Consider the following 26,761-nt stretch of genomic DNA (forward strand, 5'->3'; position numbering starts at 1 on the left):
ATAAAAGTTCCCAGAGCATCAGTGCTTGCCATGAAGAAGGCACTCTGTAACATCTAGCTGAATCTAGAAGTAAAAATCAAATTCAAGCAGAGAAGGCATAGAGAAAGATGACTTACGACATATGTTCAAATGAAATCCTTTACCTCCACGTCATAAAAGGACCACACATTGTTCTCTTAAGGTAAAAACACTATTTCTAAGGACTCAGGGAACAAAGATTCTTAAGGATAGTGTCCATAAAAAAAAAATCTAACTAAATTCCAACATATCTATGTTTCTCTGAAAACAGGTCACATTTTATAAGTCTAAAGCAATGTACTGAAAAGTAGTATAATGAATGTGTTCGAGAAAAAGTCATCCCCAGAGTTGCTAGATTTAGCAAATAAAAAAGACAACCTGCTAAAAATGAGTTTCAGATAAATAATGAATAAGTTTTCAGTATAAGTAGTATCTGAAATTCAAGATGAACTGGGTGTCCTGTATTTGATCTGGCCACTCCAGTCATTCTACATAGCTTTTCCTAACTGAAATTGTTGGCGGATAGGCGACAAAGAGAAGGCAGGTTCTATGCAGCATACTAGTAAGTTCCAGGCTATCAAATCGCTCATTTTATCATTGAGAGCGCACAAAGGACTACCACAAAGTAATCCTGTGTATGATAATTGAACCTTTTGAAAGCACTTGGATTCATAACTTGCAGTAAAACTAGAGCATAAAATATCTCCTTAAATCAAGTTCATTCATTTTGCTCTAAAACCATCCCACATAATGTATTGCATAGGGACAAAACAAACTGCAAACTACTTATAAAAGGGAGATTTGCTAATTGACAAAAATTCTTGGGATTGCACAGCATTGAGAGGCTGCACTTTCAGCCATGAGTCCTGGGTTCTAATCTCAGCATTTGTTACTAATAGGATGTGTGACTAGCACTAAGCAATTTTCTTCCCCTGAGTTTCCATTTTATCCCTGATAAAACAAGAAAAATAGCACCAGTTCTGGCCTTTTATGAAGTGTAAGGTGCTGACTGTCTTCAGCAGAGTATAAAGTCAGGAATATTAGACTAACAATCAGGTGATAATTCTAGTTCCAGCTACAACACTACATGGATCTGATGCTAAAACAATTACAACTTCTCTGGAGTTCATTTTCACTGGAGTTTGAGATCTTCAGCGGTAAAAATGGGCTGCTGTATTAACAGGCTATTAAGACTCCCCACCACAGTTTGCAGTATGAATAGGACAAGAAGTGGTCCTTGGGTCTGTCAACTTAACTTCTTTTTGCCCTTCAACTTCCTCATTTTTAAATAGGGGAAAAGTCTTCTGGCTCCCTCACTCACTGCACAGGGTTGATGTGTGAGTCAAATTAGAAAATGCACATGGAAGCATTTCAAGATCTCTTCAACATATCTAAGAATTTGCTATCTCTTACACCCTTAGTACTCATTCCAACGAAGACAAAGGGCTGGGTTAAGGAGCAATGGCTGTTATTTCCTCAAAAAGGTCAGCCAAGAGAATCAGAAAAAGGATGAGAGTAAAAAGGTTGTTTTTGGTGATACAAGCCCACAGGTTGAGGGGCCCTAACTGGGTTTGGATATAGGCCAGCAACATGCACCATGAACACTCAAAAGTCCTTGGCCAAAGCAAATACTTCAGAATGGCATTCTTGTCAGAATCCTACTAAGTTTAAAAAAAAAAAGAAAAAAAAAGAGAACAGTTTAAATTACATCATAGCCATCTGAGCAAAAACAACAAAACAGAAACAAATTCCATTGAAGTATCTGTAGCTTTTACCACAAGTACTAATAATCTAGACTCTCCACTTTCATGTATAAGTGTATCTTTGCTAACTGCCCTGCAAACCTGGAAGCAATCAGAAGAAAGCCTAGCTGCCCTCTTGAAGTCTTCCAGTTGATTTAACTTTTACAAAGCTATTAATGAAAGACAACAGGCCCTCCACACTTCAAAGAAAGCCACAGCCATGGAAAATGCAATGAACATTGAAGCCAATAATTTATAGTCAATGATAAGAGCCTGAGTTTTACATCACATCCATATCTTCCTCTCTTCTCACCAAAATCTTTTATTATCCTCCAATCACTTATTTCCTACATATTTTATTACACAAAAAATTATTACCCATAAATGAGTTGTATTACATACCCTTTTAACAAGAGTGAATTTAGTTTTGCTTTTAAACTTTTACAACACATCCTGAGATATGAAGAAACCCTGGTGGGCACCCCAAAATCACTGTTGGAAGTTATTCCTTTCAGGTAACACTAATGTCAACACAACCTGTTGTTTCAAACTTGCATATTCCACAGATGATACTTAAGGCTCACGAAGATATCCTTTTCCATACTGAGCAAGCAAAGAACCCCAAAATTCATATTAATTAGATGGTAGGAAATAAAACCAAATGGAAGTTGCCTAAAACCTTTTGAGCTCTTGTCATAAATGTGACTCAAATCTTACTCTCGAAACTTTCTACACAATGAATCAAATCAGAAGTTTATTATCCAGATATTCTACTTTACAGAAGACTCTTGCAGCTCAAACTGCTTATAAAATAATGATTTAATATAAAAATCAGTGTCATTAAGCATAATGTTTAACACATTTTGATTTCATGAAGCTAACAGCACCGCACCCATCAAGAGGATGATGTTATTGTGTGAGTAGAGCACCCAGCAAAACTAATGAGCATGTGCACTACCCTGGTTGCAGCAGCTGCTGCAGGAAAAGGCGAAAGTTGACAGACATTTTGTGTCTTTAGTAATACAAAGGGATGAACAAATTCATTTGTGAATGATAAAAAAAAAAAAAAGGAATTCTGGAGGTTAGGAAGCTTAGAAGGTGAATGGTTATCAACTTTTACAATAGTTTTAACAAAGAGTTTATTTTATCAAAATTACACACGGCAAAAATACAATGCTATTTCATTTTACACATACTATGTGCTCATATTTTGTAACTAAATGAAAAGTGTGGCACTCTTAAAATGATGGACTCAATTAAGTTAACGATTAAATTAAATAGTGCCAAGTTAGTATTGTAATACATTTTTATGGATATTTAAATAGATTTGTATTGCATATTGGGTACACTTCATCTCATAATCTCTAAAAAGTTTATAAATTGATTAATAATATTCATTGAAAAAAATGAAATGTAACTGTATGGCATATAATCTGGGAAGAATCAAAACCTTCCCCCCTTTCCAATTTATCGCTTCCACTCAAGATTGTTATAAACCTATCACAAGATAGAAAACTACACCTTATGTTTTGGGTTTTTAGAAATTTTCCACTAATCTAAACAAGTCACGGCTTCTTCCAAATGCCCTCTATCTAGAAGTATTAAATAGGACTACAAAACTTGTTGACAGGATGGAGGGATGCAAGCCCTGGAACTGCATTTCAAATATAATTAGCTAAAGGGACACACACACACACACGCACACACGTGTCTGTGTCCGAAGGGTCTCCCTGTGGCAATAACTTTACTTTCTACCAAAGTGGAACTGCTCACTCACATTACAAAATGAATCTTGAAAAAGACAGAAAGGCTTTAAAATACATATTCAATATTCCAGATGTCTTGAAATGGAAAATTAATTAAAATATTTTATAAGGTTTATAGAATATTTCTTGGCTTCTAGAAAAGTAAGGAAAAGAGAAGAAAAATTGACAAGGCAAAGTAAACTTTTGATATAAACATAATAACCCTCACGAGTTAAAAGTATAACTAGGTGAAACCTACTCGTAGAGCAACTAGTTTAATACGTTTTGCACTCTGGCCTAAAATAATGTATCAAAGGATAAAAATCCTTTGAAAATATACTGTACTAGGGTATTTGTGTTCTAATGCTAAAAAGATAATTATAATGGCCTAGTACCGAAATTTTCAACCACTCTATTTTAAAATGTCATTTGAGATTTCCCAATTTTTATACTCTGAAATTATATATGGAAACTAAACTCACTTGGGCAGTCTTTAGGCACATCATTAAGTAATGTGCTTCCACAGAAAGAGGCCGTGGAAGAAAATGTTAACCTCTTCCTGAGTTAGAAACCTCATGACATTAAATCTATGAGCCTTTGCTTTGCTTGCATTAATATTGACACTGACTTTCAGTATAGCACAGTGATTAAGGGCCCTAGATGAGACAGACTTAGGCTTTAACCCCAGAATCACCTCTTTCTAAGAATATGACCTTAGGTACATTATTTACTCTCTTTGTAAAATGGAGATCATGATAAAAGTAAAGGAAATGATGCTGGAGTCAGATACACAGTGTTTCATTCATGATAGTTATTGTTTTTAAGTTAACTGAATATTAAGTGGAGTATATTTTTTAAACTGATTAAGTTTTTGGTTTTTTTAAATAAAGAAAAATTATTTAATGGATTTATACAGCAGAATAAGTAGATGTTGGCTCTTGCTTCTTCCTAAGCCCCTAATTTAAAAACAATAACTTCTCTACAGACGTATTTCATATTAAAATAAAAGAGAGAGAGAGGGCTGTTTTCATGTATTTTTTCAAATTAAAACTTAAAAAATGGACTCCTCAGACTAATATCTACACTTACATATAACAAAATTTTCTGAATTTTATATTAAGATTAGGTGATAAACATTTAACTGAAAAAAATAAATGCAAGAATATAATTTGTTTTTTTCAGTACTACTTAGAGACTTTTTTTTTGTCAAAAATAAGTTATAGATTTGGGGACTATTTTTTCCCAAAATATAAAAGTTAAAACTGTTTGACAACAAATGTAAAAACAATACAATAATTACCTATGATGAACACCATAGCAATACTTCATAATTCTAAACTGGAGCACAGTTTTAATATCTGATAAAACAACCCTTTAACACTCTGCTATAGGTAATTTATGGATTAAATTGGCTGTTTTAGTTCTTATCCATGGGTACTTACTTGGGTAAATCCTAAAAGTAGGGTGATACCAATCCTTGGACCTCAAAAATGTCCATATAGCAAGTCCATTGAGCAGTAACTTTTGGGGGAGATTTGCAGGGTGTATTTTTGTGTTTATAAGTCAGCTACTAAAATGCCATCCTCTTTTCTCTTTTCAATGCCTTTTTCATTAGTCATGTGAATTAATCACTAATACCAGCATTGCAAAGCGTATACTAAATTTTCTGACTGGAAAGTATGATTGATAACTTATATGGAAATCTGCTAAAATTAGGGAAAACACAAAATAACTCACATAAAAAATCATGTTGGCTACTTTTCCTGCTCTTGGATCCTTATTTTATACAGTTTCAGTTACGTTGTTTGCATAATTTGACCTGGATCCACTACTCAAATTTGGAAAAATACTTAAAAGAATGAAACTATTCAATCTGAGAAACTGATACTCGGCTCTCCTGGTGAGAATAAAGAACTCTTACAGCTGAAAGAGATTTTTAAGCTTACTTATGAATCTCTCCGCCTTGAGTATTCACCCTCTTTCACCTCCCGCCTTAAAGTTTGAGGCTCATTAACTTGAGCCAGTCACAAAGTTAGCTAATAGCAAAGCTGGAAACAAAATCTGGGGGTCTGGGCTCCCATTCCAGTTCCCTTTCCAGTACCTTACACAATCCCACAAAAACTTCTGTTCGAACCATTAATAAAATTCATCTAAAAAATGAAAATGACATTTAAAGTCTATGAAATCACTATGCTGTCAGAACTTAATTCCCATCTACCAGGATAAGGAAATGCCTATCAAAGTTTGTGATTATATTTAAGGCACTGATGATGCTCAAGGTAAAATGGTAAACTACTGAAAATTACCACTAAAAAGATAAGGAAACATGCATTATTTCCTTTAATTTTCTAATGAACACTATGAGGTAAATGACATTATCTCCATTTTACAGAGAGAGTAAATAATGCACCTAAAGTCTTCCTCTTAGAAAAGTAGGTCTGGGGTTGAAGCCTAAGGCTGTCCTATCTAGGGCCCTTCACCATAAACAGAAATCAATTTCAAAGGGTTCACAACAGTGGCTCCTAATCAAGTAGTGGTGCCAACCCTTGAGGGGCATTTGGAAATGTGTGGGAATAGATTTTCCATCACATGGATGGGGGTGGCCCTGGCATTTAGTGTCTGGAGTTCAGGGATGTTAAATGTCCTGCTATGCACTAGACAGCCTCTAACAACAAAAAAGTGTCACCACCAAATGCCAACATCTTCTTTTGAGAAGCAATGATTTAGATGATTAAGAGATTAACAGACTATTATTAAACAAAACGGGAGATTTTGGACACCTCTAAGTGATATCCTCCAATAACCTCTACTCTGATGTTACAGTGAGTAGTTCGCTTGGGTCTGGCATGGTAAGGAAATGAAGAGTCTGCCCAAAGTTATTTAGTATTTCTAAGTTTGCTCCAGCTATGAAAACATCTGAGAAGCTTAAAATGCAGAATTGCTTCATATGATTTTAACTTCAAATTTGACTGAGAATTGGAAGGGACAAAATATTTTGTAATTTTCTGTGCATTCACAACACATGGTATAAAAGAAGTTGCTTAAAGGAAAACCTACCACTTCTGAAAGAAAACAATAACTCAAATCTATGCACTAAACATGTAAATCAGTTGGCTTTGCAGTTTAGATATGGGAGAGACTGGACTACAATGGCATTTATCTGAGGTTTGAGAGCCCTCAGAATTCAAAACAAGTATGTTTTGAAGATCTTTACTTAGTTCTATAAAATGTTCTAATTTTATATTTTCACAATAATCATAATCAAAACAAAAGAAAGTGAAAGAAATTGCTTTCAGTTACCGGGAAGACCATCTTATTACCAACTACTGCCCTGCAATTTTAGTTCTAAGGTTTATATTTGTGTTAATGAGAAAATAAAAGACGTAAATTTAATATGCATATATGCCTTCATAGCAAGTAAAAAATGAAAGCTGGTATGCTGTGCTAGAGGAATAAGTTTCATGATTGTTCAGAGAGACCCAGTGGGAGAAGTGAAATCATTATAGGCCAAATTGTAGCAAAGGCCAGCTGACTTACCATACTGGTTTTCAGATAGTTAGAATCATATTTACTTTGCAAGAGTGTTTTAATGAATGCTGTAAATCTGCATTTGGCTGTGGTCTTATCATTTTGTTCGTAATTAACTGAGAATGTATTTTGGCATTACAGTTGCATAAATGTTGTAACTATGATTAAATTATATCTGCTTTTATTTATTCTACTTCTAAGAATTCCACACTTCACTAACATTAAAATAAAAGGAAGTCAACACTAGGTATGGTAGACATCTAGAACTTCTGGGTCTGCCCACATCACTTTCTTTTGGGAATGTACCCTCCCCAATGATATATCACCTTATGGGCTACGTGCCCCAACAAAACAGTCAAACAACCCTACTCTCCCGAATACAATGATTGGTTCAGAGTTGGGATGTGACCCAGGTGAGACCAGGGTAATCTGGGGAAGACTGATATGGATAAGAAGGCACCTCTCTAATATCAGAAGTTTAAGACCCACATACAGTTAACAAGTAGAAACTCTCAGCACATGAAGAAAGCATGCAAGAAAATAAAGCCAACACAGCACAGGGCCAAAAGATACATGGATAGATGAATACACGAACAAATGGATACATGGACAGATAAATAGATGCAAGGAAGGGCAGGTAAACAGAGTAGATAGATGAAAAGATAAATAGAGATAGGTAGATACATAGATAGATAGACAGACAGATAGATAGTTAGATAGACACAGAGACAGACAGAATTTTGGCAAGATTATTTGATTAGCTAAATTCACAGCTAACCCAATCCCGCAAGCAATTAAAATTATGTGAGTCAATTCTGTATGGGTTCAAGTTGAGTTTCTGTCACTTGCAACCAAAAGCTTTCTAATATATTGTAAATCAAAAAGAATGTCTTTCTTTAATAGGAGTACATTACTTAAGTTTGAAAAATGAGATTGGCCGGGCGCGGTGGCTCACGCCTGTAATCCCAGCACTTTGGGAGGCCAAGGCGGGTGGATCACCAAGTCAGGAGATCGAGACCATCCTGGCCAACAAGGTGAAACTCCATCTCCAATAAAAAAAAATACAAAACATTAGCCAGGCATGGTGGTGGGCGCCTGTAGTCCCAGCTACTCAGGAGGCTGAGGCAAGAGAATGGCCTGAACCCGGGAAGCGGAGCTTGCGGTGAGCCGAGATCACGCCACTGCACTCCAGCCTGGGCGACAGAGCGAGACTCCATCTCAAAAAAAAAAAAAAGAAAAGAAAAATGAGATTATATGATCCCTACTAACTCTAAATTTCAGTGATCCTGTGTGTGTGTTTTAATTATTTCATCAGCTCAGAAGGTCAGGGTCTTTTCTCTTTGTATATTTTCAGTATAGGTATTCAACTAAAAGTAGAGAAGATAATTGTTATTTTTTATAATTATCACTATGAACATGATATCAAATGGTGATCCTTTCTCTCCCGATTTTAGGTAAAATACAATTATTCAGAGAAGAAAATTTGCAAAAAGTTAATCTTACTTTATAATTCAGAATCAAGGGAAAAGTCTCCCCTCTCCTGAAGATTAAAAAATCTAACAATGGTACATAAGACATTTAAAAGCATTTTCACTGCAAACTAAAAACCAGAGAAAATATATCTTTAAAAGCTTTAAAGGCCAGGTGCGGTGGCTCACGCCTGTAATCCCAGCACTTTGAGAGGCCGAGGTGGGTGGACCACGAGGTCAGGAGATCGAGACCATCCTGGCTAACATGGTGAAACCCCGTCTCTACTAAAAATATAAAAAATTAGCTGGGTGTGGTGGTGGGCACCTGTGGTCCCAGCTACTCGGGAGTCTGAGGCAGGAGAATGGCGTAAACTCGGCTTGCAATGAGCCGAGATTGCGCCACTGCACTCCAGCCTGGGTGACAGAGCAATACTCCGTCTCGAAAAAAAAAAAAAAAGAAAGAAAAAAAAGCTTTAAAACATTTTTAGAATTTTTATCAAAATGATTCTTATAAACTTAATACTCAGTTTGCTTTACCTACCTTAAACATTTGGTTGGCAAAAAATATAAATTCCTACCACTCAGAGAAAATGAATTAAGCACTTACATTGCAAAAAAAAAAAAAGTAATTTAAAACGAGAATATCAAGTCAGTAAATAAGATTACAGAGCTAAATATCAAATGAATGACTCATATGGAAAGACTTTCTTCAATTTTTATTCCTAGGTATGTGGCTCACAGGCACTTTTCCCTGAGAACCTGGTATAATAGATATTTCCAAGCCACATTCACCAGCTGTAATAGTGGCCAACTGAATCTACATCTATGCAGCTAAACTAATTTCATAGGAAGTCCTGCAAAGTCAGTAACTAGTCTGCATCCTAAATTCACAAATTAGTCATTTTTCAACCCTTCACTATCAATCAACTCATTGATTTATTTAATTGTCCTACAGTCCTTACTAAAGGTTTTTTATCCTAGGAAGAGGTTTTTATCCCACAATTGGCTGTTGGAACAAAGAACAAATATAGCTTGACACAGCAATTATAGGTTTAACTTCTAAGTTAATTTGTATTTTCAAATCTAGAGGAAGGGGTGCCTCAAAGTAGGACACACTCCCTATAATCAGATAAGGGCGAAGCTACAAGCTTTACCTATACAACCTGAACAGAATTCCAAATATTTCAAAAGAAATAATACTTGAGACCAGAGTCAAATCATTTATTTAAGCAGAATAATTTAAAAAGGAAATTTTGTTGCATAGCATAATCAAAATACTAAAAATTTCCTCATCTTGAGGTGCTGAGGACATAAATGTGTGAAAATATTGACAATTTCTACAGATCATCAGATGACAGACTGAAAAAAAACTACTGAATGATACCACAAGCCTATTTAAGTTTGTGTTATACTAAGCAAATCGATTTATTTAAAGATATCCATCTACACTAATTGCCATTGCATTAATTCTACCACATTTTTAGGAATCATGTAGTTTAGGCTCTAACATGGGTCTGAATTTGAAACTTTGAAAACACTAGAGATAGAAGAGCAATGAGAAACATTATTTCAGGGGCTCCTATGGATTTCTCCAGGCAGGAAGAATGCAATCCAGAAGAGTGCTTCAAGGACACTAAAAGCAGCTTAGAGCTGGTTATATGGACCCTGGTTATGAACAACATAAGAAAAAAAGGCCATTATTGCACCAGAATTACCATTATAAAAATACTATAAACAATATCAAAGTTAGACTGGGTCAATGCTCAGAGGGTTTTATTATCATCAACACTAACAACTGCCTCACAAAATATGCTTAACAATTCATTTGTCTGAAAATTGTGGAAAGTTTATATTCCTATATAATTATAGAAACAATAATTTAAAAAAATACGTAGCAATATTTATATACATAATCTGATTGTATTGTAAATACCGTGCAATAAAAATGCTACAGCTTTTAGAAGTGAGAGAAGAATTACAAGTAAAAAAAATGAAGGACGGAATTCCAAACACAGGACCAGGAACCTCAATTAATTCAGCACAGCTTTGCAGTATCAAATAAAGTCTATCATAGAAAGCTATATGGGAGTGTAAAACGTCTGTTTCTGGACTTTGATCCAAGCTGTCATAAAAACTTGCCCTCACTTAATATCTCTTATTTCCAGTATATGCCAAATATTCTCGAGCTTTTGCCTGTACAAAACAAAGCAATAAAGTCAATCATGTCATCCTTAACAATATTAAATGACCTAAAACATCACCCACAATCACAGAGCTGATTAGTAATTAATGAAAGGTAACTTTATTCTAATATGCTGTCAAGAATAACAACAGCTGTTAAGCAGCATTAGCACCAGGAAAGCTTCAGTTGTAAAAGGCATATGCATTAAAGCCCTCAATTAACACAGTAGCTGAGGCCTTCAGGACTGCAAATTGTCTACAATAGTGACCTGGGAGTTTTCCAGATGTGATTTATTGGCCTCAAATTAATTTTTATGCCAACAGACTATGTTCTGAATCATTCAATTGACACCTTCAAATGGACATAAACAGGTTGTGATAACTAAAAAGCTCCAAGTTATAGCTTTTTTTTTTTTTTTTTTTGAGATGGAGTCTCACTCTGTTGCCCAGGCTGGAGTGTAGTGGAGCAATCTTGGCTCACTGCAACCTCTGCCTCCCGGGTTCAAGCGATTCTCCTTATAGCTGGGATTACAGGCGCGCGCCATGCCTGGCTAATTTTTGTATTTTTAGTAGAGACGGGGTTTCACCATGTTGGTCAGTCAGGCTGGTCTTGAACTCCTGACGTCGTGATCTGCCCGCCTCGGCCTCCCAAAGTGCTGGGATTACAGGCATGAGCCACCGTGCCAGGCCCAACCTATAGCTTTTAATAAGATGTGTAGCTCTCTACTTGAAGACAGTGATAGTAAACAATGTAATATAATGGCATAAATGCTTTCAAGGTCAACCCAAATTCACAGGTGTTTGAGAATTTAGGAATGCCAGAACCTTGATGTTCAATAACTACCATTGAGTGTAGATCATTTAGTCTGAGAAAAGGATGGAAAATCATGCATGAATGTTGAATGACAACAATAATGCAGAAATTGTTTTTATCAGCAAGCCTGATTACTGGTGCAGATGGACGATCTGGGTGAATATAAATATATTTTAAATCTTAAAACATGCCGCATGCATCTACAGAACTATTTTGTTTCATGGTTTCCTGAATCACATACAATATTCATTTTACACTTACAAAGTGTAAAAAGAGGGGAAAAGCAAAGTAATGTGAGCTCCTACTTTAAAAAAAAAAATCCTTAGCTGTAAAGTTAAAACGTATGCAATAAGTTTTTACCACAAAATGTGAACCACACTGGGGTTAGTGGTTTGCATTTTTATAATCAACAAATGTCCATCCTCTTATTCACATTTTAAGTCTCCTGTTAATGCCACCAAATATAAAACCAAATTGGAATATTGTTTCATGAAAGACCTCTGGCTACACACAAATTCTTAGGTTATATTCTTTACTCTGACAACTCTCAGCACTTTATTATAGCTCTTAAAATTGAGGACCTGCACTATTAAATATTTTACACTTTCATTTTCCAACTTACACTCAACATAACCTCTTAAGAATATGTATACACACATACATATATATATATCACAGAAAGTGTTCAGCCTGTTGCCAACATCAACTGTAATTTTAAAACTCTAACCGAAAATTTTTTAAAAGTTTTTTTAGAGCCTCAGATGATCTAAATTTTACAGTGAGCATGGTAAATTTGAGAAATAGGATTTTGATCCTATGCTGCTTGGGAGAAAAAGTAATGGGAAAAGAAATGTAACTCAGCTCTTTCCATTTATTTTCCATTAAAATGTTGCTACACTTTCAAAGTGTTGGTAGGTTCTGAAAATGCAGTATTCTTATCTATGACTAGTCAAAAACGACCAACAAGCCATCCCTAGTTTACATCTTTAAAAGAAAAATAGGGAACGAAGAAAGGACATTTATGCTGATTTATTAAACAATAACTTTTTTTCTTTAAACTGTTTATAATCTGCCTAAAGAACAGGTCCAATACATACTTTTAAAAATCGGCCTGGTTCTCTGGCCCCTGATCATTCTATGCGCTGTAATTCAAGGAGAGCAGAAGGCTGGGAATGCGCAGAGTGAAAGGAAAGTGGGTGCAGATGGCCTCAGAGGGGCAGGTGACCCCTGAAAACTGTTAGTCGACAGCAACCGATCATTCTAGACCTCTATGGCCTTAGTGTCTCATGCTAAACTCGCAAAAAAGTGCCCTTTCAGGGCTATCCTCTGGGCGCTCAAGATTTAGGATTTTGAAGGAAGAAGGTGAAAGCGGGGGAAGACGATTTTAAAAGAAGGGCTGGGTTATTAAAGAGAAAAGATTAATCCCGGAGCCTTCCCCTCTGTCAAAAAACCCTGAAAGTGACTAAATTGACACCAACTCTGGATGTTCCTTAGGAAAAAAACAAAACAAAACAAGATTAAAAAGGGCCCAATTTAAGACCCTTATTAATACATCTGCAAGAGAGCAAAGAATAACAACAACAACAAAAGTTATACAGTCAATTTTCAATGATACATCGTCCCACTGGTGCCACCGGGGCGCCACCACCCAGCACCCGAGACCCGCCGCGCCCCCGGAAAAAGTGGGAAGGGACGTAGGGGGATGCTGAAGGAAGTACCTTGTTTTGTCTCCAAAGGGCAACATAGCAAACGTGGGAAGTTCGTTTTCGAACTCCGCCGATCCTGGGCTCCAGGAGGCTCCGTAGGGGCAACAACGCGCGCAGGTGAGGTGAGGTGAGGTCGGCGACTCGGAACCAGCTCCCTCACGGCCCCGGCCTCCGCGCCGCCGCCCGTCGCCTCCCGCTCGCCCCGCGCTGCGCCGCCCCCTGGCGGGGAGCGACCGGCAGAGCCGCGGCCGCGCGCCGGCGAGTGGGACCCGGGCGTCGAACCCGGGCGGGCTCCTCGACCATCACTGCCGGGCGTGTGTCACCCTCCCGGCCAAGACGGCCAGCACCCGCTGCCCGACGGCCGCTGCCCAGAGCAGGCGGCAGCGGGGCACGGACTCTTTCTGCAAAGGGGCGCGTCCTGGAGTCCACGCACCCCGACTATGCATCAATTCCTCAGGCTTCGGGGCACCAGCCCGCCAAGCACTCTCTGCTCCACTCTTCTTGTCCCTCTGCTCCCAGTCTCAATTCCTCCCCAACTCTCCCGCGAGCGTTTCCCACGAGCGCCCCGACTGCCCGCTGCGCAGCCGCCTCCAAAAGGACAGGCTCCCTCCTCCCCGCCCTCCGCAAGGGCCGCCCCGGCGCTTGGCTCTGGACCAGAAAGAGCTGGCCTCTGGGGTCTGCGCTGCCCCTTGGGGTCCGCTCCAGGCGGCGCCTCCCCTGCGCCCTTTGTGTGCACGCCGCAAACCCCTCTGCAGAGCTCTACTTTTGGCGGCACAGCCTTCGGCGGAAAAGCGAGTGAAAGGAGGCGCGCGGGACAAGCAGGAGACTGGAAGGGGGGAAAAGGCGACCGCACTCACTTTGGCAAGGTTCTGTCATGTTGCCTTTGGGCTGTCCCGTGGACTCGTCCCTCACCCCAGCTTCCCCGCCCAGCCAGGGCCAGGGCGAGGGGGGACGGGGGAGGAGCGGAGCCATCAAGACCGACTTGGAAATGGTGCTTCCGGAGCTGCAGGGAAGGGGCTCAGAAACTGTTTGGGTTTTGCTGATTGGATTTTGGGGAACCAGAGGGCTAGAGAGGGGCTAGGGGAAGGCCCGTGAGCACGGATGTATGAAAATAATCATATTCCCGGGGAATACCAAGAGGGGCGGGGGTGAGGGTGGGAGGTCGGCAAGTACCTTTTTGTATTTGAACTTTGTGAGCAAGTTGTATCAAATCCGACACTTGAGTTTTTCGACTGTGCTCGCTTAGAGTTGAGGTTTCTACCTCGTAACAGGACCGAGGACCTACTCCAAAAGCAAAGGGCCTGGGAACAGGGGTGAACGAAGGGCACAATTCAACAGGGGAGAGAAATCAGCCCCGGGTCTTCCGTGGGTCCTCTTCTTACCTGGTGGCTTTTCTAACAAAGTATGAGAAGGTAAAGTCCCAGTGATCGTCCAGCCATGCTTCGACCGAGTCCTGATCCCTCTGCTGCTGCTTCTGCTGCTGGGGCTGCTGCTGCTGTCGCTGCTGCCCGAAGCTGGGGCCGGCCCGCTCCATGGTTGGCACCGCGCGCCTCGGAGGCTCTCTGGTACTGCTTTTCCACCCCAGCTGGGGTCCGTCCCTCAGAAGAACAGGACTCGGCCTCGAGACCCTCCCCCTTCGTCCTGCTCCAGTCGGGCCGGCTTTCGGCAAGCGGCCGGAGCGCCAGGCCAGCCTCCTGCCCCGCCCCGCCCCGCGCGGTTCTACGGGCGCCCAGGTGTGGTGGGCGGGGCCAGGCGCAGCTGCCGCGCCCCTCCACCCGGGGTCCGGCAGTGTTCGGCTCTCGCAGGCTCTTCAGTCCCCTGGTTCCCAGGAGGCGGCGGCGGCAGCGGCGCCCGGCGAGCTCTCCGGAAGCCAAGTGGCGGCGGCTGGAAGGAGGCCGCGCGGCCGCTGGGGTGCGCTGTGTGCCAAGCCGACTTCTGGGGAGCGCGCTAGGTGACTGGGTGTGTTCTCAGAGTGCCCCAGGGAGGGAAGGTCGCGATGTGGGAAGTTTTGCCCGAAAGTAAGAGATGGTGAGACCCTGGGCCCTTTTCCTGGGGCCTGGGAGTGCAATGACCTTCCCGCCTAGCTTTTCCCTAGCCCTACGCTTGGGTCTGGGAGGAGCGGGACCGACCTCCTTCAGAGCCCAGCCCGCTCAGTGACTTAAAGCGGTCCAGCCACGGACCACTGCGGGTGGAGAGAGCTGGGGCGTGTGCTAGCAAGAGAGATTTGCAGGTGTAGGTGGGTAACTTGCAACAAAGCCATACCCGTGCTTAATGTTAATGATAACAGCAATAATTATAACTTAAGTGCCTTTAACCATTGCCTCAAACTTCCCTTTTGCATAACTGGAAAAAGATTTTCTTGGAAAAGAAAAAGCAAACAAATAATTTCCAATGCTTTGTGCATGAAGTTAGAAAACAAGGGCACCTCTGTACAATTAGGTTAATCCGAGAGCACTGGCGCAACCCAGGTGCAGTCGAGGGCAACCAGTTAGCCCAATTTTAAATTAATGCATCATTTTAATTAAATTGGAATTAACACTCCCTCAAAAGTATCCATTTAAAAATGGCTCAGCCTTTTTGTCCAATCCCTATCTTGCTTCTTTAAAAAAGGAATTGGTGTCATCCTTTGCTTTGTCTGCATCCCCATCTTCCTGTCATGCATTGGCAGTTTTAATATGGCATTTTGCAATGACCTATATTTTTTGGTAGAATTAAATCTGGAATTATGGGTTGCACAATGTGTGAATGACACCATTAGCAGTGATATAAAAAAAATGAGTTAGCTGATATACTTCTGACAACTTCCTTCTAAATACTCTTGGCAAGAATGTAAGGCATTATTCACTACATAGAAACACATCATTAAATTGATAATCTGAGAACTTTTAAAAGTATCTTCTAGTCCCCCAATGCAATGGTTTATCTTTCCTTCGTTGAGTAATTGACCTTTTGCGACTTCAGTTTTTCTGAAACTTTACTGCTGTACGCAGGTAGCCACAACCAAAGAAAAGCAATCAAAGCAGTAGAGTATGAACTAATGGGTGATAAATTATATTGGATTTAGAAATGAGAATTCTCTCCTAATGTGTTACTATGATAGTGATTATAGTGCTCATGGAATACAGTCATGCCTCACCGAACAACAGGATACATTCTGAGAAATGTATCCTTAGGCAATTTCATCCTTCTCTGAACATCACAGTGTACTAACACAAAATAGATGGCTCAGCCTACTACACACTTAGGCTATTGCTCCTAGACCACAAATCTATACAGCGTATTACTGTACTGAATACTGTAGGCAATTGTAATGCAATGATATTTGTGTGTCTAAACATATCTAAACATAGAAAAGGTACAGTAAAAATATAGTATTATCTTATGGGACTCATATATGTGGTCTGTCGTTGACTGAAAAGTGGCACATTACTGTGGAAAGTTTCTCCTCAGTACAGTTTTTTCTTGTGGAAATCCATGCATTCCTCCTAACAGGAGATCAATCGTAATTTAAAACTCTGCTTATCTACTAAGATGCAGTGAATTTGGGGCTTGAATTATTTGCTTTCATTGGATACTTGATTAAATAAACACGTATAATCATTTCAATGTTTGTATTCCCTCCAAAATTCATGTTGAAACTTAATCCCTAATTCAACAGTATTAAGAGGAGGTGCCTTTAAGTGGTGATTAGACCATTAGGGCTCTGCCTTTGTGAATGCATTAGTGCCTTTTTAAAAAAAGGCCCAAAGGAGACAGTTGGCCCCTTCTATTCTTTCCACTATGTGAAGACACAGCACTGACCCTTGCTGAGGATGCAGCAACAAGGTGCCATTTTGTAAGCAAAGAGCAGCCCTCACCAGTTGCCAAATCTGCTGGCACTTTGACTTTGGAGTTTCCAGCCTCCAGAACTGAGAGAAATTAATTTCTATTGTTTATAAATATCCCAGTCTGTGGTATTTTATTACAGCAACACAAATGGACTAAGACAGTGGGTAATATCAAAATGTTCATTTTTCTCTCCTAACCTGAAAGGGTTAAATTATCAGAAACCAGGAAGGTTTCTGAAAAATTGCTTCAAGAAAAACAATCCATAGGCTGGGCACAGTGGCTCATTCCTGTAATCTCAGAACTTTGGGAGGAAGAGGTAGAAGGATACTTGAGCTCAGGAGTTTGAACCAGCCTGGGCCACATGGCATGACCCCGTCTCTACACAAAATTTTTAAAAATTAGCCAGGCATGGGGGAACACACCTGTAATCCTAGTTATTCGAGAGGCTGAGGCAAGAGGATTGAGCCCAGGAGGTCAAGGCTGCAGTGAACCATGATCGTGCCATTGCACTTCAGCCTCAGTGACAGTGTAAGACCCCCGGCTCTATAACAAAAAAGAAAAAAAAGGAAAAACAGTACATAGATTCTCTCAATAGTGAATCTCAAGTCTGTGTGGTATATATGATAGTTTGGGAGTTACTGTGAAGGCCTATTACCTGAGAAACATATCACAAGGGACTGGGGAACAGAAGTGTCTCAAACAGTTCTAGTCTCTGGGAGATTCAGCCAAAATGTGTAACTATACCTCCTGTAAATTTAAAGTAGTTAAAGGTAAGCATATTTTGAACTGACATTACCTGGGCCTCTTGTTTTTCAACTCCATTTTATTCTTTATCCCAATTTGCCCAATTATTTTGTTTTAACTTGGCATGAATTGTTCTAAGCACCTCAAATCTTGTTATGGTGTTAGTTGAAGAATAAGTAAATCATAAACACTCCCAGGATATAACTTGAAAAATGCTGTTAATGCTATTTATAACAAACAAATGAGCAATGATGTATGTATGTGTATATGTATGATATATATATGTGTGCATATGTATATATATATTTAATTTTTGTAAATGACCCAGTCTGTGGTATTTTGTTATTGCAACACAAGTGGACTAAGATATATATATATATATATATATATATATATATATATATATATAATCAATGATATATATGTGTATATACATACATATATGTCATTGCTCATTTGTTGCTCATGAGCAACAGCTTAGCTAAAGACCTTCAATGTATTCCCACTGTGCTAAAATAAAATTCAAACTCTGTAACGTGGCTTATAGGGTTCTACATTATTTGGTTGTTACCTACCTGTACTGCTAAAGATTTTGGTCATACAAATAGAAAAAACAAAAATAACCAAAAACAAATGCAACAAAGCAAAAACACAAAAAAGAAATATAAGGCATAAAAATGAAAAAGTAAACATTCTCCATTTGCAGACATGAGTATCTATGAGGAATACCCAAAGGAATGCACAAAGCAACTACAAGAATTAAGCGGTGATTCAGCAAGGTTGCAGCATAAATGGTCAGTATACAAAAATCAATTGTATTTCTGTATACTAGTCTTATGGGCTGATTTGTTTCCCCAGATTCATATGTTGAAGCCCTAACCCCTAGTACCACAGAATGTGATTGTATTTGGAGATAGGGCCTTTAAAGAGGCAATCAAGGTTAGATGAGGTCATGAGAGTGGTCCCTAATCCAATCTGACTGGTGCCACTATAAGAAGAGGGAATTTGCACACACAAAAAAGTGACACCGGTGATACTCTCCCACAGAGGGATAACCGTGTGAAGAGGCAGCAAGAGAATGGCCATTTGCAAACCGAGGAGAGACACCTCCAAGGAATGCAACCTGCTGGCACCTTGATCTTGGACTTCTAGTCCCCAGCACAGTGGCAAGATCAATTTCTGTTATTTAAGCCACCCAGTGTGTGGTACTTTGTTACGGCAACACTAACAAACTAATACAACTAACAGTGAACAATTTGAAAACAATATTATTTATAATCGTGTAAAAAACATTAAATACTTAGGGATAAATTTGGCAAAATATACATAAGAAATATACACTAAAAGTTATAAAACATTACTGGGAGAAATGCAAAAAGACCTAAATAAATGGACAGATACATTCATTGATCGGCAGACTCAATATTATTATGATGTTTATTCTTTCCAAACCGAGCAATATGATCCCAATCGTATTTCAGCAGACATTTTCATGGAAAGCGAAAATCAGATAACAAATTTTCTATGGAAATGCAAGAGATACAGAATGGCAAAACAATAATGAAAAAGAATAAAACTAGAGAACTTATGCTACCTAGCTTTAAGATTTACTATAAAGCTATAATAATCAAGGCAGTATGGCATTTGCATATGGTTAGTCAAACAGAACCATAGAATAGAATAAAGAGTTTAGAAATATCATTTATACAACTAGTTGATTTTCAACAAAGGTACCAGTTATTCTTTAAATAAAAGTAAAGTTTTTTTCAATAAATAATGCTTTAACAACTGGATCTTTATATGGAAAAATAGTATCCTCAACCAATATTTTATATTATATATAAACATTAATTAGGAATGAAACAGATCTAAAAACTAAATGTGATTTCTAGGAGGCGACATAGAAGAATATCTTTACAACTTGGGAGCAGCAGGGATTTCTTAGGAGGACACAGAAATCAATTAACTGTACGGAAACAACAACAACATCTAGATTTTATTAAAATCTTTTACTCTTTGAAAGACACTATAAGGAAAATAAAAATCCACAAACTAGAAGAAAATGTTTGCAAAACATTTATCTAATAGGGACTTGTATCCAGAATACATAGAGAACTCCACAGCTTAATAATAAAAAGATAAATGTCTCAATAGGGGGAAAACTAGCAAAGGACTTAAGCAGACACTTAATAAAGTAAGACATGTGAAAGTTCACTAAGCACATGTAAAAGTACTCAACACCTAAGTCTTCAGGGAAATGCAAATTAAACCACCATGAGATCTGCCTCCACCCTCTAGAATGGTCAAAATTAAAAAGACTGCTAATGCCACATGATGTTTGGTGTTAGATATGTAGCAGTCAGAACTCTCACACATTGCTGGTAGGAAGTTAAAATGGTATAACCACTTTTGAAAAAGGTTTTGCCTTTTCTTATAAAGTTAAGAATAAGCCCTTTCCTCTATTAATTTCATTTATAGATATTTACCCAAAATATATTTATCCAAAAACTTATATCTGAAGATAAATTATATAAAAATGTTCAAAGTGGCTTTACCTTTAATAACCAAAAGTTCCAAATCTCCAATTATTTCATGAGGAGAATGGATAAATTTTAATATAGTGATTAAATAGAATATAACTCAGCAATAGAAAGGAATGAAATATTGATACATTTAAGAATGTGGATGACTATTATAAACATTACACTATATACACAAAATAATATATATGATTGATTCCATTTGCATGAAGCTCTAGGACAGATAAAGCTAATCTACAATGAAAATAATTCAAAAAATGGTTTGCTCTGGCAGAGAAGTTGACTGCGAAGAGGCATGAGGGAACATTATTGGGTGATAGTAATGTTCTGTGTCTTGAAAACTGGTGTGGGTTGAGTATGTGCTTTTTTTTGAAAGTTATCAAATTGTGCATAAATGAAATCACTATGTAATTTTTACCCCAAAAATCTATTAAAAATATTGAAACTAGTTAGTAGGGTTGCTTTTTGTAGGGTATGAGTTAAAAGTTCTGAAACTTCTTTATATTCTAGGCTTGAGAAAAGTGAGCAAATATAGTGAGATCCAGGTTTCTGGTTGTTAGAGAAGAGAATAACATATATGGAAAGGGGAAAGACCAAAAGTTACATTGTGGTGTTGAAATGAAATTGGAGGTTAAAATTTTTAATTTAGTTTAAATTTTAATACATGCATCATGTGGGGAAAATCCACTTGACAAGGAAATACAGGCAGTTTGTAAGAGCTGTGGACGGCCTCCAGCTGATAGCCTACGATGAGTTCCAGCGAGGAAGAAAATGAAGGTCCTCAGTCTTGTGAACCACAAGGAATTGAATTCGCTAACAACCTGAGTGACTCAGAAGTGGATATTTCTCCAGTCAAGCCTCAGATGAGACCACAGTCCCAGACAGTACCTTAATCGCAGCCTTGTGAGAAGCTAAGCAGAAAACATCTTAATAATTGATGTCTTAATAATATTGAGTTCTACAATCCATGGGCATAGTATATCTATCTGTTTATTCATGTTTTTAGAATTGTTGTTTTTACAGTAAATGTCTTGCATATATTTTTTCAAATTTGCATCTATGTATATTCTATCATCATTCCAGTAGCAGTGAGTACGCTTCATACCCAAATTTGGTTTCTAAGTATCAGTCTCCACTAAAAGCAACCAGGAGTGTTTGGAGTAAAGATTCCAGGTCTGGGGGCAGAGAAGGTATAAGATATGCCTGGAAAATCTTGTTTTGCCAGAAAATAAGAAAGCCTTAAAGAATGATGGAAACATATCAGAAAGATAGATGATGTACTCTCAGTGAACAAATCTGGAGCAATCTGAGCATCAAAATGCATAAAAGTAACAAATTATAAACTATCGACTAAAATAAAAAACTGTGATTCTATACTGATATAAATAAATAAATAGATAAGTAAATAAGAGAGAGTGAATTGCTCCTTAGAGTAAAAGGCCCACTAATACATATAAAAGGAATCACATAGTTTAGAAAATCATTAAAATAGATGCTAAAAATAATAGATGAGAGTTTGATGATGAATGGGATATTTACATAGTCTTAAAGTTTAAAAGTTACTCATCTTCTCACAAGTTACTTATTAGTTACCATGGGAAAGTAGTAGCTTTACAATGAGGAAATCTTGTGGATACCACCCTAACCAAGTAATAGTTTAATATCACTTAATACTGGGACAAACCAAAACTATATACCTTTTAGTAGAATGTACTGAGAAGGACACAACATCATTTCTGCTTCTGTGTTATTCCTCCCCAAAATGTAAAATCTGAATCTAATCGTAAGGAAACATCATTCATACTGAAGGGCTTTCTATAAAATAACTGGCCTGTATGCTTCAAAAATTTTAAGGACAAGAAAGAAAAAGAGAGACTGAGAAACTGTGTATTAGTTATTTATTGCTGTTTAACCTTACCACAATCTTAGTGGTATAAAGCAGTATACATTCATTATCTACCAGTTTCTGTGAATCAGGAGTCCAGGCTTGACTTAGGTGGGGTCTCACAATCAAGGTGTCAGCCAGAGCTTCAGTCTCAACTGAGGCTCAACAGAAGGAAGTATCCACTTCCAAGCTCATTCAGACTGCTGGCAGAATTCAGTTCCTTGCAATCGCAGAAGTGAGGGATTCTCTTTATTGCAGGGTGCTGGCTGGAGACCTTCATGGGATGTTGGCTAGAGTCTGTTCTCAGCTTCTGGAAACCACCTGTAGTTTCGTGCCACATGGAGTTCCTCAACATTGCAGCTAGCTTCCTCAAAGCCAGCAAGGGAGGAAGACTTCAGCAAAATGGGCACTACAGTCATGGACAAGTTCTGAGAAATGCATTGGTAGGCAATTTTATAATTGTGCAAACATCACTAAATGTACTTACACAAACCTAGACTGTATATTATAACCCAGCAGCCTCCAACCTTTTTGGCACCAGGGACTGGTTTTGTGGAAGACAATTTTTCCATGGACTGGGGTTAGGGGATGGTTTCGGGATGATTCAAGCACATTACATTTATTGTGCACTTTATTTCTATTATTACTACCTTATAATATATAATGAAATAATTATACAACTCATCATGATGTAGAATCAGTGGGACCCCTGAGCTTGTTTTCCTGCAATTAGATGGTCCCATGTGGGGGTGATGGGAGACAGTGACAGATCATCAGGCATTAGATTCTCATAAAGAGCACACAACCTATATCCCTTGCATGTGCAGTTCACAATAGGGTTTGCATTTCTATGACAATCTAATGCCATCACTGATCTGACAGGAGGTGGAGCTCAGGTTGGTAATGTGAGTAATGAGGAGTTGCTATAAATACAGATGAAGCTTTGCTTGCTCACCTGCCACTTACCTCCTGCTCTGTGGCCCAGTTCCTAACAGGCCACAGACCAGTACTGGGGGAGTTGGGGATCCCTGATATAGCCTATTGCTTCCAGGCTACAAACCTGTACAGCATGTTACTGTACTGAATACTGTAGGCAATTTTAACACAATGGTAAATATTTGTGTAGCTAAACATAGAAAAGGTACAGTAAAAGTATGGTATTATAATCTTATGGGACCACTGAAGTATATGCAGTCCATCATTGACCTACATGTTGTTATACAGCACATGACTATAATCGTATGTAATATATGCACACAATCATGTACAGATAATCACATATATCCAATCACCTTTGCCATATTCTATTTTTTGGAAGCAAATCAAGATCTTGCCTTCACACAAGCAGAAGCGATCACACCAGGGTGGGAATCACTGAGACCATCTCAAGAGTCTGTCTAGAATATCACTGTGTGATAAGGCAAAGGGCCTGGGACATAGCATACGTTGGTAGATATTTGTTGGGTCAGTTTAAAAAAGACACGTGGATGTCTACTCTCTTGGAGTACCTTGACTGTACTTCTGAGTATTGTATATAAATATGTCAGCAATTAATCTTTGAGGAAGGGTTGTTTCTTTTAGTGGTCTTAGTGAGTCTTATCACACTTAATAAGATAACCCTTTACATTTAACAGCAGTAGGCTCATGTGAAAGAGCGGTTTTCTGTTGATAGTGCTGGAGCTCATATTTCAAGTTGTTGCACAGCAGAGATCAGCCTAATATTTTAAATGCTGCTGTATAGGTCTGTTTTCACATTGCTACAGAGAACTACCTGAGGCTGGGTAATTTATAAAGTAAAGAGGTTTAATTGGCTCACAGTTCTGCAGGCTGTACAGGAAGCATGGCTGGGGAGACCTCAGGAAACTTACAATCATGGCAAAAGGAGTGGGCGAAGCTAGCATGTCCTACATGGTTGGAGCAGGAGGAAAAGAGAGAAGCGGAAGGTGCCATGCACTTTTAAACAACAAGATCTTATGAGAACTCACTCACTATCATAAGAACAGCAAGGGGGAAGGCCACCCCCATGATCGAATCACTTCCCACCAAGCCCCTCCTCCAACACGGGGGATTACAATTCGACATGAGATTTGGGCGGGAACACAAATTCAAACCATATCAGCAGCCTAATATTTTAAATGTGTGAATTTAAATCAAATTCTGATTCTCAATTTTAGGGACACCTTATGAATAATAACACTTTGTTATAGTGCAACAGTTCTGGTGAGCACACAGCATTCCCTTTCCCAAATCAAAACTGGGCTTTTCTACCCAAGTCTCTTGTAGCAACCAAGAATTCAGTTGATATACAGGGGCTTATCCATCTGGAAAAGACATCACACAGAAGATAGTAAGCAGCTGCTCTCCATATCAACGAAGTTCACACATAGAGGAAATGAACTTGCATTAAGACAGGAGGGATTTTAGACAGATACTAAACACACTTTCCCTACAAAGATGTAATACAGATGGATCTATGATGAAAAACAACTGTGGAATTTTTCCCTGGAGACATGGACAAATGGGGTGGACAACCATCTGTTGATAATGCTTTGAAGTCCTGTCTAAGAAGCAGTTCAACCTCAGGAGCTCTTGAAGTGCCTTGCTGCCCTTTCACCTGCATATGGATTGTATGTTACACAGAGGAATTAGGTTGTTTTATTGATAAATAATATTAGCCACTCACAGAAAAACAAAGTAATACAAAACACTTGTAGCCAACACAAATCTATATTCCTCCCATCCACTTTTCTATTTAAAAACAGATTTCATTCTCTAGAGAGAATATCTTACATTAGTCAGAATGACTAAAAATAAATTAATTAGTTTAGAAAGAAATAGCATGGAGTGAAATATTTTAAAATCAACTACATCAAGGTGTGACACACTTAACTAAAAACCAGTTTAAAAGTAGGTCATTTAAAATAGACTCTTTAAAAATTGGAAGAACAAAGATGTATGTTTTCAAAAGAAAATATAGAGAAACAGGTGTACTGATCTTGAATTTCTAGTTTAGAGAAGGACTTCTTTTCCTTTATATCGATTGAAGTTTATAGTTGGTGCTCAAGAGTCTCATTTTTAAAATCTCAAATGGCTTAACAGACATGATTATAGAGCCTGCCCCCTCCCAAATATGTAAGGAAAAATGTGATTGAATTATCATGCCAGACAAAAAGAAAGAACCTCATGACTGGAAGTAATGTTTGTCTTTCAGGAGTAGCCTTTGGATAAACTTTAAATTGATTTTTTTTAATTAACATTTTATAATTCAATACAATTAATTAAAAAATCAAGAAAGACCCTCAAATTAAGTACATTAAAAGGTGTGCAAAACATTTCCCTCAAGTTTGATACATGCTTTGAAACTACTACACTTTAAAAATAAAGAAAATGCTATGTGGAGATCTGGATTAAGCCAAAAGTTTATTCTTTATAGATACAGTCATAGTGACTCAATTTTCTCATGCTGTCCTTCTAGGGAACTTAACATATTAAAAGGGAATAACTTGCAGCCATTCCAACCTGGAAATACAAATTTCAGCTATGCTTACAGAAAATATTGTCTTTAAATGATAGTACTTCCAAGAAGAGTAGTCAATAAATCAATAGAATGAAGGAACTACATCCACAGAACAGGCCCTAATTCCTTCAAGTTCATTTGTTTTCATTGTTCTCTGGCTGTGAAATCACTGAAATGGTGGAAAAATTAGAAGTGTTACACAAACTATTCTAGAATGACAATAAGGCCTGCGTAATCACTTTCATATTATGGCCAAAAGTTCCCAATAAATCTGAAAAACATTTCAATAATGTTTTAAAAATCTCAAATTTATCAATGCAAGTGTCTTTTTTATTTGAAAAAATTACTTAGAAAACCATATATTTTTAAAAGTTGCATTGCCATTGCTGAAAACATTTTGGGAAATTCCTCTTTGGAATGCTTTCAGAATCTGTGTTAGTCTTTTTGCATCTCTTCAGCAGTGACAATATTTTTATTTGTTTATTTTATGCTGAGAATGAATTTGTTTCTTTGAATATTTTAAACAGCAAAAAGTCACCCCACCTACAGCTTGGTGGGAAATATTTTTTCTATTTTTCATAAAATAAGAAATGGTTATAAAGTAATGGGACTGATTTTTAGGTTCGAAGTTTATATTGTCCTTCTATTTGCTAGCTGTGCAATCATGGGCAATTTACTCAGTTGCTCAATGCTTCAGTTTGCTTATCTGTAACAGGAATAACAATAGCCCACACAGGCTTGTCATGACTATGTAGTGATACAATCAATTCACAGTAGCAACTGCAGTTCCCAGAACATAGCTAGAGCTCAATATTCTTAGCCAGAGGGTAACTGTATGTAAGGACTTCTAGCCCTCTCTTTTTAACAAACTCCTTTCTCCATCTGTTCAAATACAGCACATCATTCAAAAGTCACCTTGAATCCATCCTCTCAAGTCAGCTCTCCATTTTTGATGTGACTAATTTCTTTTGTAACTCTCCTTTTTCAGTCAAAGAATCCTTAAGGTTGACCTTACATCATAACTTTGAATACCATCTCCTTCTC

The 26,761-nt window shown here is 38.2% G+C and overlaps 1 protein-coding gene across 6 annotated transcripts in view; it reads right to left on the reverse strand.

The window, feature by feature from the left end:
* PDE5A (phosphodiesterase 5A) overlaps window positions 1-15,005 on the reverse strand; it is a 134,127-nt gene extending 119,122 nt beyond the window's left edge. Inside the window, exon 1 of one of the 6 annotated variants that reach the window (XM_009448203.5) lies at window positions 14,586-15,005. In XM_009448203.5, coding sequence (XP_009446478.1) covers window positions 14,586-14,737 — 152 coding nt within the window. In that variant the 5' untranslated portion in view covers window positions 14,738-15,005. Of the gene's footprint in view, window positions 1-13,215; window positions 13,512-14,060; window positions 14,148-14,376 lie in introns of those variants that run through there. The other 5 variants (XM_016952124.4, XM_063808996.1, XM_009448205.5 and 2 more) reach the window with 5 other exon arrangements.
* Window positions 15,006-26,761: the final 11,756 nt, after the last annotated feature.

The sequence above is a fragment of the Pan troglodytes genome, chromosome 3, assembly GCF_028858775.2.
Source record: "Pan troglodytes isolate AG18354 chromosome 3, NHGRI_mPanTro3-v2.0_pri, whole genome shotgun sequence".
In the NCBI taxonomy this organism is placed as follows: Eukaryota; Metazoa; Chordata; class Mammalia; order Primates; family Hominidae; genus Pan; species Pan troglodytes.